We start from the raw sequence: 13,388 nt of genomic DNA on the forward strand, positions 1-13,388 counted from the left end.
TTTGTTGTGGGCGAAGCTGTGGGTGGGGGGGGGGGGGGGGGGGGTTATTGTTATTTTCCTGTATTGATATTGATGTAGTCGCTGGTGTTATTATAAAGACCGCAGTCTGAACACCGGCCGGGAGGGGATTAAAAACACTCACATCCAGCCACCTGAGCCCCCCCTAGCCTCGACATGCTCTCTCTCTCTCTCTCTCGCTCTCTCTCTCTCTCTCTCTCTCTCTCTCTCTCTCTCTCTCTCCCCCTCTCTCTCTCTCTCTCTCTCTCTCCCTCTCTCCCTCTCTCTCTCTCTCTCTCTCTCTCTCTCTCTCTCTCTCTCTCTCTCTCTCACTCTCTCTCTCTCTCTCTCTATCTCTCTCTCCTCTCTCTCTCTCTCTCTCTCTCTCTCTCTCTCTCTCTCTCTCTCTCTCTCTCTCTCTCTCTCTCTCTATCCCTCTCTCTCTCTCTCTCTCTCTCTCCCTCTCTCTCGCTCTCTCTCTCTCTCTCTCTCTCTCTCTCTCTCTCTTCCCTCTCTCTCTCTCTCCTCTCTCTCTCTCTCTCTCTCTCTCTCTCTCTCTCTCTCCCTCTCTCTCTCTCCCTCTCCCTCTCTCTCTCTCTCTCTCTCTCTCTCTCTCTCTCTCTCTCTCCCTCTCTCCCTCTCTCCCTCTCTCTCTCTCTCTCTCTCTCTCTCTCTCTCTCTCTCTCTCTCTCTCTCTCTCTCTCTCTCTCTCTCTCTCTCTCTACTAATCAGGCCTTCTTTTAAATATCTGTTTTTATTCCACTATTTCTTTGTGAGAGGCTCTACCCATTCATCCTCTAGGGGCAACCAAGCATGTGATTAAATCTCTACCCGGCCAATTAATTCATAGCCGCATAAATATACAAAATGTGCCATCCAAAACTGGAACTAGATCATCGGCGAACGAAGGAGGGGTGTGTGATCGCTCATGAATTATCCAGATGTTGGGATGCTTGGCGTCTTCCCAACCAGACAAGGGCAGGGCACAGCAACCTCCTGCCTCTGTGATTCCCCCACATGTGTCTGAAGCCCCAACCCGCCTTTGGTAGTCAACTTTCCTGAACTTAATGGTTCGTGAAATGGTCTCGGGAGGTCAACACGGGAGTTCACGGCGAGGTACATTTCTGTTGTGCTTGGCGACGCTCGGATAATACGGATCTACTTTGTCCACATGCTAGTTGTTAAAAGGTTCAGCTGACATGGCTCAATTGGCCTCACTGCCCGTGTCTAGTTCAGACAGCATACACTCTTTTCTCGCTCTCTGCGAGCCAACGTGTACTGTTCAGTCCTTCTGCATGCTTCGTTAACAGCGGTGGACGTTCTGGTGGCTTTTGTATTGGCCAAGGCTTTAGAGTTCAAATGTGATATGAAGGCTTGCACCACTGCACTTCATAGGGAACAGAATGATGGAAGGAACAGAGAATTGTAGTTGTTTTACTCAATCTGAATAACACAAAAACCTCTACCTCCAAAATGCCTTATGCAATATTCATGTGGAATGTCGAATCACAATTTGACGACCTCACTTCTGCCTCTCTATTTCCCATTCTGTCTTTCTGTTTTATTCTCTCTCCCTCTCTTTTCTCTCTTTCCCTGCCTCACTCTCCTCGCTGAATGAATCTAAGTTATTATTTTTATGTTGGAACAAATGTGATTAGCATCGTATTGCATTGCGTTGAATAGACCGCATTATATGCAGTTACATGTACAGTGCAGCTCCTTTAACTTTATACACACACACACACACACACACACACACACACACACACACACACACACACACACACACACACACACACACACACACACACACACACACAGATATACACGGACACACACACAGGCACACACAAACACACACACGCACACACATACACAAACATGCACAACCACACCAACAAAAACACGCAGGCACACACACACACACACACACAGACACACACACACACACACACACACACACACACACACACACACACACACACACAGACATACACAAACACATACAGGCACACACACACACACGCACACACACACACACACACACACACACACACACACACACACACACACACACACACACACACACACACACACACACACACACACACACACACACACACACACACACACACAGTGAGAACACACACAGTATTCACTTAATTGGAGAAATGTGACCAGGGTCTATTTGACTCACGTGTGTGCGGCTTTAATTGGATTAGGAGACAGACTGGGGTGGCTCAGTTCCAATAGCCTTTTGAACCCTCAGCAATAAGACGTAGCTGTTGGTATGTAGTGTTGACAACACGTGCTGCAACTTGGATCCAATTGTTTGAGTACTTATGGTGAGCACCAGTATTATTGTATTACGCAAACATTGTGTTTGATACTTTTTTCCATGCTGGCATTGGCATTGTGGATTTAATTTCTGAGGCATTAAGCACATGCACTGCAGACACACAACCACACACACAAAAAAAAAAAAAACACACAGACAAACACACACATACAGGCGCAAACACACACACACACACACACACACACACACACACACACACACATACACACAAACACACATAACAGAGGTTTAAACTCACACACACACCCCTAACATCCCCCAGAACATTCTATGTGCCAGAGGTAATTGGTTTTGTTGGAAGACACTCCCTAATTGGTGTCTGTCCGTAGTGCAGGTATACGACCAGACAGCAGTGTGTTACCCCACACCAGAGCTTGCAACCAAGGAATAAAAAAACACAACAGAGCCCTGGCTTAGCCTTAGTGGAGAAATACGCAGACACAGCACAAAGGTGTAAATGGTGTTGTCTTCTCATACACTGCATAACCCCGACTGATATCTTCCATTTCCATCTCCCTTTAGACCTACGGGTTAGCCAGACAAATGGTTTTGGTTCAGTGGAGATTTTATTTGTATTTTTGAACAGAGTGCTTCATGAGTCAACAAACCAGCCGGCTCAGGGCTTTGTGTAAAGCCTGCAATTAGTAATGAGCCGGTGGCGTCGCAGCACACTTTCTCTTGCATTGGTGTTGTTGTGGGCAGGCTGGGAGGAGACACCAGCCAGGCTTGTCAGGCTAATTTTTAAACGGGAGATTCCTTGAAGATAAAGGACAACAGCGAAGGCTTTTCTAGTGGAATGTGATTAAAGCAAGACATGGTCCAAGTTTGGTTCACTGTTGCAGTGTATAGGCTGCTACTCTAAACACACACACACACACGCACGCACGCACGCACGCACGCACGCACGCACGCACGCACGCACGCACGCACGCACGCACGTACGCACGCACGCACGCACGCACGCACGCACGCACGCACACACACACACACACACACACACACACACACACACACACAGACGCACACATTCCTACACTAAGGTTAACTTCAAAGCAGGGAGCTCTCACCCACTTTGTGAGTGACAGAGTCAGCCAATTACTGGTGTTTGGAGCTCAGACCCAACCCAGTTACAGGGTATTCACAGAGGGCTTCTCAGATTCAAGCAGCTGAGGATGCTTGGATTGATTGTCTAGGAGGTGGACATTAAAACAAGAGATTGATGATGATGATGATGATGATGATGATGATCATGATAAGCGTTGTTAGGGAAAGTATGCACGGAACTCTGAGGCCATGCGATGGCATAGCAGCATCAACTGTCGAGAATCCTGTGTCTCTCATAAAACATTTGTGTCTGTTTTGACACTTTTCTCCTCCTTTAGATCTCCTGTTGTTTTAGACGCTTGTCTTAATGTTTCTCTCTCTCTCTCTCTCTCTCTCTCTCTCTCTCTCTCTCTCTCTCTCTCTCTCTCTCTCTCCCTCTCCCTCTCCCCCTCTCTCTTTCTGCAGCGATGGCTGGGCCGACCGTGACGAGGTGGTGGAGGGCTATGAGCAGGAGGCGGAGGGGGGCATCACCATGAAGCTGCAGTCGGCGGAGGTCACGTCTTTCGACGACTACTTCCTGAAGCTGCGTCTGGACACCAACACCAGGAACCCCTGGTTCGCCGAGTTCTGGCAGTACCGCTTCCAGTGCCGCCTGCCGGGCCACGCACAGGAGAACAAGAACTACAAGAAAGTCTGCCTGGGTGAGTCGGGGGCAAGCCATCTTGGTTTGTGTGTTTGTGGAACGGTACAGAATGGGACGTTTGTGTTTCTTTGGAGAAATTAAATGAAAGTTTGGCGTATAATACATGTAACAGAGACCCTTTTGTTAATGTATGTATGTAACTATTGTACGTTTACCATCGTTCTACTATGTTTCATTATCAAACATCCATATATTTAGGTAGTTTCAATAGTTTTATGTATTCTGAACATTATAACAACACACAAAACTTGCACAACTTGCATTATAAATAAATACAGTGGCAGTTAGTTAATGAAATAGTACTTTGTAGAAAATATGGTCTAAAAACAAAATTGTGAACAATGGCAAACAAAAACAATAACTTAAAAACTGTAAAATACAGTCTCATTCAATCAGTGATAATCAGCACTGATTCAACTGTTTGGTAACAAAAACTCCCCATGTTTTCTCTTTTCTTTCCCTCCCTGATATTCTCTCCTTGTCCACTTAAGGTGATCACGGTAAATTAAATGGAGTTATTCATTTATTTTTTTACACCAATCTTAAGGTACACTATAATCCCAATCATGTAGAACATCCTTATTACAATTTCACGGATTGATTAATCATCTAATGCCAGTAACCCATTGTTTATTATTAATACCTGTTGATTTATCTCGATTTAACTCCTCCCAACATAAACTTAATAGACAATTTACAAATAATAATTAAAAACACTACAAAAAAGAACCAATAAAATGTGATAACTTACGAGTAATTGCTGTTTCTCTATCTACTGTATTCATTCACATTACAATTCTATACTCCGTTTTTCCAAAGACCTTCAGGGTGGTAAGTGCAACTGTTTAACCAAGGCTCTGGTGGTGGCTACGGTGTTGTGCCCCCTCAATCTCCCTACACAAAACTGTGTACGCACCTCACTCACAATGGCACCAGGGAGGGTTTGACTGATTCTCGGCCCATCATGGCTCCCCTTCTCCGCGCTTGTGTGTGAGCCGCGAGAGAGCATGGAGAGCAAAGAGATTAAACAAATTGGCAGCATTGGACTCCTAGTCCAAGGTTGGAGTCGCGTCAGTCAAACTCTGCCACAAAGCAACCACAGATTACGTCTTCAATGAGGAGGATCACAAAGGAATGAGTCACCGGTGCACAATGTTTGTACAAACCCCCTCACCCACTGTGGTCCAAGGACAACGTTTGTAGCAGCCAGACGTCCCTCTCCCGCATGCAGTTGTTAATGCAATTGGAATGGGTGCATCTCAAAGAGGCCATCTCGGACAACGGGGAAGGGCCAGATTGTATGTGGATAATAAAGAGCTTTTAATTGTTGTCGTATAATTTCAACGTGTGGATCAATGGCTGACTTTGTGTTTTATAATTTGCCATGCACAGTTTCACACATCTGTTTTCAACGAGGCCTCTAGACATACCAACAGGGCTGTTCTTTTCCGTGTCTGCTGAGCAGAAGGGCCGTTTTGCATCGCAGGCTTCACATTGTTTCCCTGGGAAACAATGACGACATGACGACTCGCGTTTTGTCATCGCGTCATGAACACTGGCTTTGGTCTCCCTGACGCACAAAACCCCCAAAACCCAAACTACCAAACCAAGCAGACCCCCTTCCTCTAGTAGGCTATGCCCTTTCCCCACAGCATCCTCTCTGCTAATAACTCCATGGTTTGTCCCCCCCCCCCCCTCCTCACAGGAAACGAGAGCCTGCACGAGAACTACGTGCAGGACAGCAAGATGGGCTTCGTTATCAACGCCATCTACGCCATGGCCCACGGCCTCCACGACCTACACACGGAGCTGTGTCCCGGGAAGCCAGGGCTCTGCGAGGCCATGGACCCCATTGACGGGAGCAAGCTGCTGGACAGCCTGCTCAAGACCTCCTTCAGGGGCGTCTCCGGGGAGGAGGTCTACTTTGACGAGAACGGCGACACGCCCGGAAGGTAAGGAGGGAGGAGTGGGGGAGGTAACAGGGGGGTGGGGGGGTGGGGATGGTACAGCTGGATGGAATGTTGGCGTCTTAGGGATTTGAGAAGGATTTAATGTCTTTCAAGGTTTTAATTATTTTTGGTGTTGACCTATGCACACACAAACAGTGCACACACACCCAGACGGAATGCCAACACACACACGCCAACACACATATTGTCAACATACACACAGTACACACACACACACACACACACACACACACACACACACACACACACACACACACACACACACACACACACACACACACACACACACACACAAACAGAGTCATTAGTGTGCGACAGCCGTCATTTCACCTCATGGACACAATAACCTTGTCACTTCCCGCCTCGCTCAAGGTCACCTGCTGCAGCGACAAAACAGCCCCTCACGTTTCTTTATTAAAATATCGGGGTCACAGTGCTCCCTGTAAAATAAAAAAACGTACCTTTGATTGCTTTGTAGAATGTCACACAAACTACTTATGTGACTCACACTTTGTAGAGATAAAAAAGAAAGGAGTGGTTCCCTGAGCTCTGGGATCGTTATCATTAAATTAGCTGTCACGCTCACCTCTTCCATCGCCTTCATGTCCTTATCTCCCCTGGTAACCCCGCGTCCATGCACTCTTGACTGCTATATCCCCCCCCCTCCCCCCCTCCTTCCCTCCCTCCCTCCCTCCCACCCTAACATCTCTGTCTCCTGTCACCTGTCACTCAGCTCCGACCCTGTCCTCTGTGATTTCACTCAACTCTATCGCTCAACTCGTTCTAACGCTGACCCTTCCCACCTCTCATTTAACCCCCTTCCTCTGACTCACCCTGCCCCCCCCCCCCCCCGGTCAGGTATGACATCATGAACCTCCAGAACATGGGCGAGGACGGCTACGACTACCTGCGCGTGGGCTACTGGCACGAGGGCCTGCTGAGCATGGACGACAGCAAGCTGCTGATGAACAGCAGCGAGATGGTGCGCTCCGTCTGCAGCGAGCCCTGCGAGAGGGGGCAGATCAAGGTGAGGGGGGGGGGGGAGGGGCTTAGCGCCGGCCACTGTTGACTGTCACTCAGCGTTGGCCCGTGATTCACTGTTGAGTGTGAGGAGAACGGTTTGCGGTTTGTTTGTTGGAGGACTTAGTCACCGTTGAATGAGATGGATCGTATCGGCGTCCTGGCAACAAAAAGTTCAGACTCTGAGTGGAATGGGTGTCTGCCAAATCCATCTGCGTCTGGAAATCATTATCATTATGAACTGACATAAATGTGTTTTTATTGAATAACCAAAGAATGAACGAGTGATTACTTCGTCGACAATATTTGAGCCCCTTTGAGACCGCCACTGTGATTAAGGGCTATACAAATAAAATCGACTTGAATTGACGTGACTTTAGTTATGATAAGTCGGGTTTTGACATGCCGTTCATCAGAGCCTTCTGCCCCCCTCCCCTCTCCCCTCTCCCACACCCCGATATCTGCTTTGTTATCCTGGCTCTCGGCGTCCCCCTGTTTTACATATCACAGCGCTGATAACGGCGTCTCCGGGAGAGGGGAATGTAAATGCGGCTCCCGGCTCCGCTGGTCGCAGCGTCAGTGTCATGTCTCAGGGCTTCAGAGCCAGAGCACGCACACCCAAACACTCGTGTATTCACGGCGGCGGCGCTAGTAGTGGTTACTATCGGACGTCTGCGAACCTCCAACGTGGATGTCGAGCTCCGTCCTCATCAAGTCCTCCTCCCCCCCCCCCCCAAGCGCCCTACTGTGCGCAATATCCGCCATCGCAGCAGCAGCAGCAGCAGCAGCAGCAGCATGGAGGATTTAACAGAGGGCCTGAGAAAGAACCACCCCAGTAAGCAGGAGTTAGCGCAGTAGCGAGCAGAGATATCTGCCACACGGCACATCAGAGATCTGCAGATTACAAACTAGCAGAGGTGAGACCAAGGGGGGATTGCTTTTAATCTACCCACCTGAATCGGCACGGTACAAATCCCACCAGTGGACAAAAGCAGTCCAAAAAAGTATACACACCAGCGTACATCTCCCAATCCCCCCCATGTTATTCTGGACCACCACTACGTCCTGTATCATACCACTCAGTATGGCAGCCATTATCGCTATAGCTCATCACACTGCAACACTGTTGCCCGCTTTGACCACTGGAGACTATGTACTGATCGGGAAGTTGTGCGTGTGCCCATGGTGTGTGTGTGTGTGTGTGTGTGTGTGTGTGTACAGGTGATCAGGAAGGGGGAGGTGAGCTGCTGCTGGATCTGCACCACCTGTAAGGACAACGAGTTTGTGCAGGACGAGTTCACCTGCAAGGCCTGCGATCTGGGCTGGTGGCCCGACGAGGAGCTGGAAGGTAACGGACAGGCGCACAGACACGCAGACCACTGCCTCGCCAGGCGCGTGGTGATTTTTCTGGGCTCCGTGCCAGTCTACCCACTACAGTCTACCTGAAGGCACCTTGAGCCAGGTGCTGATCCGCTCACTGCTCCTTAATGACCTGTGCCTGAAGTCAGAGTAAGTGGCTTTGGAAAAAGCCCCCGCTGAATGGTGTGATATTAAACCGACCCAGGAGGGAGAACAAAGGGGTCGAGTCAAGACTCAAACGAAACGGAGGATTTCGTTTTTATGCTGGTTCCAAATATCTGCCACTGTATTCCCCTTGAACTGACCCAGCCTCATTTCATTACCTGCTTGTTCCTCTGTGAACTGCACTGACCTTTGCTTGGCAGTATGAGGGGCTATGAGATATGGGGTCGCTGTAGCATTGTGTAGTTTATGGAACGCCCTCTCAGAAGGGGGCACAGGCACAACGGGTAAACCCGGAACAGAAGTCATAATTACATTCAAAAGTTATTTTCGCTGGATGATTTAATTGAACTTGGAGGTTATTATTATCCTTCATGTCTTTTTTGTCTTCATTAATTTCTTCCCCCTTTTTTTCTATTTCAGGAACATTGGATAAATGCAATTCTAATCGCATCGTTTAATTAGATTTTAATGTATATATAGCCGAGGCATTCCAGGAACAATTGGACTTTATAGTCCTGACTGCAGGGGAGACTATTTTAAAGCTGCTAAGAGTAGAGCATCACTTATGGCTTGCTGGGTCATTACTTTAATACTCACAATATTCTCCTATTAGTCCTCTATAAGCCTGTTCCACTTTTCCCCATGAGATAATAACTATGTTACGGGAGAGTCGCACATGGACAGACATATACAACATGTTGCTGCACCGGCAAACCAAACTCTCACACACACACACACACACACACACACACACACACACACACACACACACACACACACACACACACACACACACACACACACACACACACACACACACACCACACACACATACACACACCACCATTATAGAGAGATGCGTTAACAAATAAGGGGGAAAAGTGTGCAAAAGAGTGAACAGGAGTAATCCTAACCTTGGGCTGTCATTCTGCACTGCAAAGTCAACACCAACCCAACATGTGGTGTTATTCTCCCCCTGTGCTGTCCAGTCTGCGAGCCCCTGCCTCTGAAGGTCCTGGACTGGTCGGACATCGAGTCCATGGTGGCGGTGGCGTTCTCCTGCGTGGGCATCCTCATCACCTCCTTCGTCACCTTCATCTTCATCCAGTACCGCGACACGCCGGTGGTCAAGTCCTCCAGCCGGGAGCTCTGCTACATCATCCTGGCCGGCATCTTCATGGGCTACATCTGCCCCTTCACCCTGATCGCCCGGCCCACCGTGGCCTCCTGCTACATGCAGAGGCTTCTGGTCGGCCTGTCCTCCTCCATGTGCTACTCGGCGCTGGTCACCAAGACCAACCGCATCGCCCGCATCCTGGCGGGCAGCAAGAAGAAGATCTGCACGCGCAAGCCCCGCTTCATGAGCGCCTGGGCCCAGGTGGTGATCGCCTCGGTGCTGATCAGCGTGCAGCTCAGCCTGGAGATCGCCCTCATCATCCTGGAGCCGCCCATGCCCGTCAAGTCCTACCCCAGCATCAGCGAGGTGTTCCTCATCTGCAACACCAGCACGGTGGGCATGGTGGCGCCGCTGGGCTACAACGGCCTGCTGATCATGAGCTGCACCTACTACGCCTTCAAGACGCGCAACGTGCCGGCCAACTTCAACGAGGCCAAGTACATCGCCTTCACCATGTACACCACCTGCATCATCTGGCTGGCCTTCGTGCCCATCTACTTCGGCTCCAACTACAAGATCATCACCACGTCCTTCTCCGTCAGCCTGAGCGTCACCGTGGCGCTGGGCTGCATGTTCACGCCCAAGATGTACATCATCATCGCCAAGCCCGAGCGCAACGTGCGCAGCGCCTTCACCACGTCGGACGTGGTGCGCATGCACGTGGGCGACGGCAAGACGGCCGCGCCCTGCGGCGGCAGCAGCCTGCTCAACATGTTCCGCCGCAAGAAGCCCGCGCCCGCCAATGCAAAGTGAGTGACCTTCTACGATTTGTGTTTGTGTGTTGTGTGTGTGTTTGTGTGTTGATTTTACTCGCTGGGTTAACTGTTAATCGTACGGTAGGATAGCCGGGTCTAGAAAGAGAGTACTTTCCTGTGTTAATCATTCTGAGTCTGTTTTATCCTTGTGTTATTGAGCGTGTTTTTCTATTGAGGAACCGTTGCAGAATCTTAAGAGCTATTGAAGGATTTCCCTCAGACATCCCCCTCCCTCTGAGAACATTATCATGGAAATCCGATTGTGAAAATCTAATATCAGCCAACCTGGGAGCGCTCAGTCAACTGTTGATTTAAATATTAAAAGCTAGCGGGGCCATATATCTGTGACGGTTCAATGTGGATTCACTGATCGAAATTAGACCTGCATAAGACCTGCTCTTTTGAGATCCACAGCAAAGCCAAACCCCCGACACAAGTTAGTAAGGAGGAGGACAAAGTATCTGAATGACCCTGCATATGTTTTTATAAGTGTTGTCTCTCCCCCTTTGTCATGGTGTGTCTACCAACCCCCTGCTAAACCCGGGCAAAGAAAAGCAAAGATCTAACCCAGCTGGACACAGGGCTTATTATCTCTTCTGGAGGGTCACACTATCTTTCAAGAACACTGTCCGTCAAACCGGGATCTCCCTTTGGGGATTGATAGTGTTATCTTCTTCTAGTTGTATTAAAGAACAACGTGGATGTGTTTTGTATATGAACACAGCACAGTTGCCAGGCCACACTGTGTCAGCTAATCAGTCCTGTCTGATGGGACAGTTAGTCTAGCATTCTAGCCAACCACCACAGGGTGTTTTTGTCTGTCACACATTGTGGCCTCAGCCACCAGTGACTTAAAGAGGTGAGCGCTGTAAATCCTTCTGCATGGCTAAGTGGCGGCATTAAGTGGTGGTCTTTAACCTCATGACCTTTCCATCCTCTACAGTCTCGAAAAAAAAAGAAGCTAAACGATGCTGTGACCCTCCCAGAGATTTGCGACCTGGCAGCCCTTTTAGTTTCTACTGAATAACCTCAAATTACAGATTCTCAGCATGACTTGCCATCCCCTCCTTCCCCCCGCCCTCCCCTGACTAATCCCATGAGTCAACCCTAGCCTGCACTGCCCTCAACTCATGTGTCATATTAAGACCAACTCTAGGCACTACTAAAAACAAACTTAACAACTGCAAGTGCATGTCACCCATTCTAACACGATAGACACTTTGACGGGTCTTAATTAGCTTAGTTAACTGAATGGCTTTTAACACGATCCCAGGTCTGCCGGCGTTCATAATTATCTCTACGGAGCATATTATGAATCGTACATAGATGTACACACAGGGCGCCGCGAGTCACTGAACGGCGGCCCGCTTATCAACCTGGCCTCGCGCCGCGCCCTAGCCCCGACGCATAGCGCCGGAGACGTCGCAACCGCTAACCGTGTTGGCTGCCGTGTGAACCTCTGCTACCGTGTGACGTTGACGTTTACTTTTTGTGGTGCACCTCCTGGTTCTGTTTTTCCTGCGATAGTAACTTGGCTCTCTGTCTCGTTCGTAGTTCTAATGGCAAGTCTGTGTCATGGTCTGAATCAGGTCCAAGACACCCTCCGAGGGGGGGGAATGTGTGGCACAGACTGTCTGTGCATGTGAGGAAACAGGAAGCCGGCACCAATCAGATGGCGGTCATCAGGCCCCTAACTAACACCCCCGACCCCCACAGCTGTGAGCCCCCGACCCCCCGCGACCTTGGCACAGACCCCCGCCTCCCCACAGAGCCCCCCGTCACCAAGGCCCTGTACAACGTGGCCGAGGAGGACGACGACGACGAAGAGGAGGAGGAGGAGGGCGACTCGCAGCGCCCCCTCTGGACCCCCGCCTGCCCACAGCCCCCGACACGCCCCGGGTCGGGCCCCCAACCAGACACGCCCCTTTTGCCCCCTCCCTTACCGAGCCGCACCGTCGTCGCCGCTGAGCACTTTCAACGAGCGGAGGTGGAAACACATCGCTCCAGTGTCCCCCTCCCCCACCCCCACCCCCACCCCCGCCCCGCGCCGACGGACACGGCCCCCCCGCCTCAGATTCTGGCCCCCTCTCGCCTTCCGGCGGCCCTCCAAGCAGGGGTGTTCGGAGAGGAGGGGCCCGAGACGGACGAACTGGACCTCTTGCACAGCTACATGCATGACTCTAAGGACGAGGAAGAGGTGGAGGAGGACGAGGAGAGCTTGTCCAAGAGCAAGCTGACGCTGGAGGACTCCCTGGCTCTGTCGCCCCCCTCCCCCTTCAGGGACTCTGTGTGTTCAGAGGGCTCCGTGTCCCCGGCAGTGGACTCTTACCCGGGGACGTCCCCGGGCGCGGCCTACAGCGCCGCCATACTGCGGGACTTCACACAGAGCTCCTCCACGCTGTGAGGGGTGGGGGAGCGGGGGGCAGGCAACCTGTGGGGATCCACCTTCACTCTCTCCAACGACATGCTTCATACCCACCGGGGCTGACACGCAGATCCTACATGTGCACCGAGAAGCAAACACACACACACACACACACACATCCACACGCTCAAAACATGCATGCCACTGCACACGCCCACCCTGACATGCCCCCCACACACAAATGCACACACAATGCACAAACACGACAAACATGACAAACATGAACATGACAGTAACACTTAAACCACATAGGATTCACAGCATAGCACAGAACTATATCCCCCTGCACTTAAATCAAGTTTTTCTCAAATTTTGTTTCCTCTGATTTTTGCTCTCTCATTTGCTTGCTTCAATGTTTTTCTTTTTCTTTTATTATTTTGTCTCAATAGGAAATATAAATACCTGGTACGATTC

The 13,388-nt window shown here is 50.1% G+C and overlaps 1 protein-coding gene across 1 annotated transcript in view; it reads left to right on the forward strand.

Annotated features, from left to right (window-relative positions):
• LOC130374503 (metabotropic glutamate receptor 1-like) overlaps positions 1-12,953 on the forward strand; it is a 20,765-nt gene extending 7,812 nt beyond the window's left edge. Inside the window, 6 exon segments of the mRNA XM_056581300.1 lie at positions 3,866-4,101; positions 5,809-6,055; positions 6,932-7,100; positions 8,315-8,441; positions 9,607-10,543; positions 12,104-12,953. Coding sequence (XP_056437275.1) covers positions 3,866-4,101; positions 5,809-6,055; positions 6,932-7,100; positions 8,315-8,441; positions 9,607-10,543; positions 12,104-12,953 — 2,566 coding nt within the window.
• The last annotated feature ends 435 nt before the right edge of the window (positions 12,954-13,388 follow it).

The sequence above is a fragment of the Gadus chalcogrammus genome, chromosome 21, assembly GCF_026213295.1.
Source record: "Gadus chalcogrammus isolate NIFS_2021 chromosome 21, NIFS_Gcha_1.0, whole genome shotgun sequence".
NCBI classification, from domain to species: domain Eukaryota; kingdom Metazoa; phylum Chordata; class Actinopteri; order Gadiformes; family Gadidae; genus Gadus; species Gadus chalcogrammus.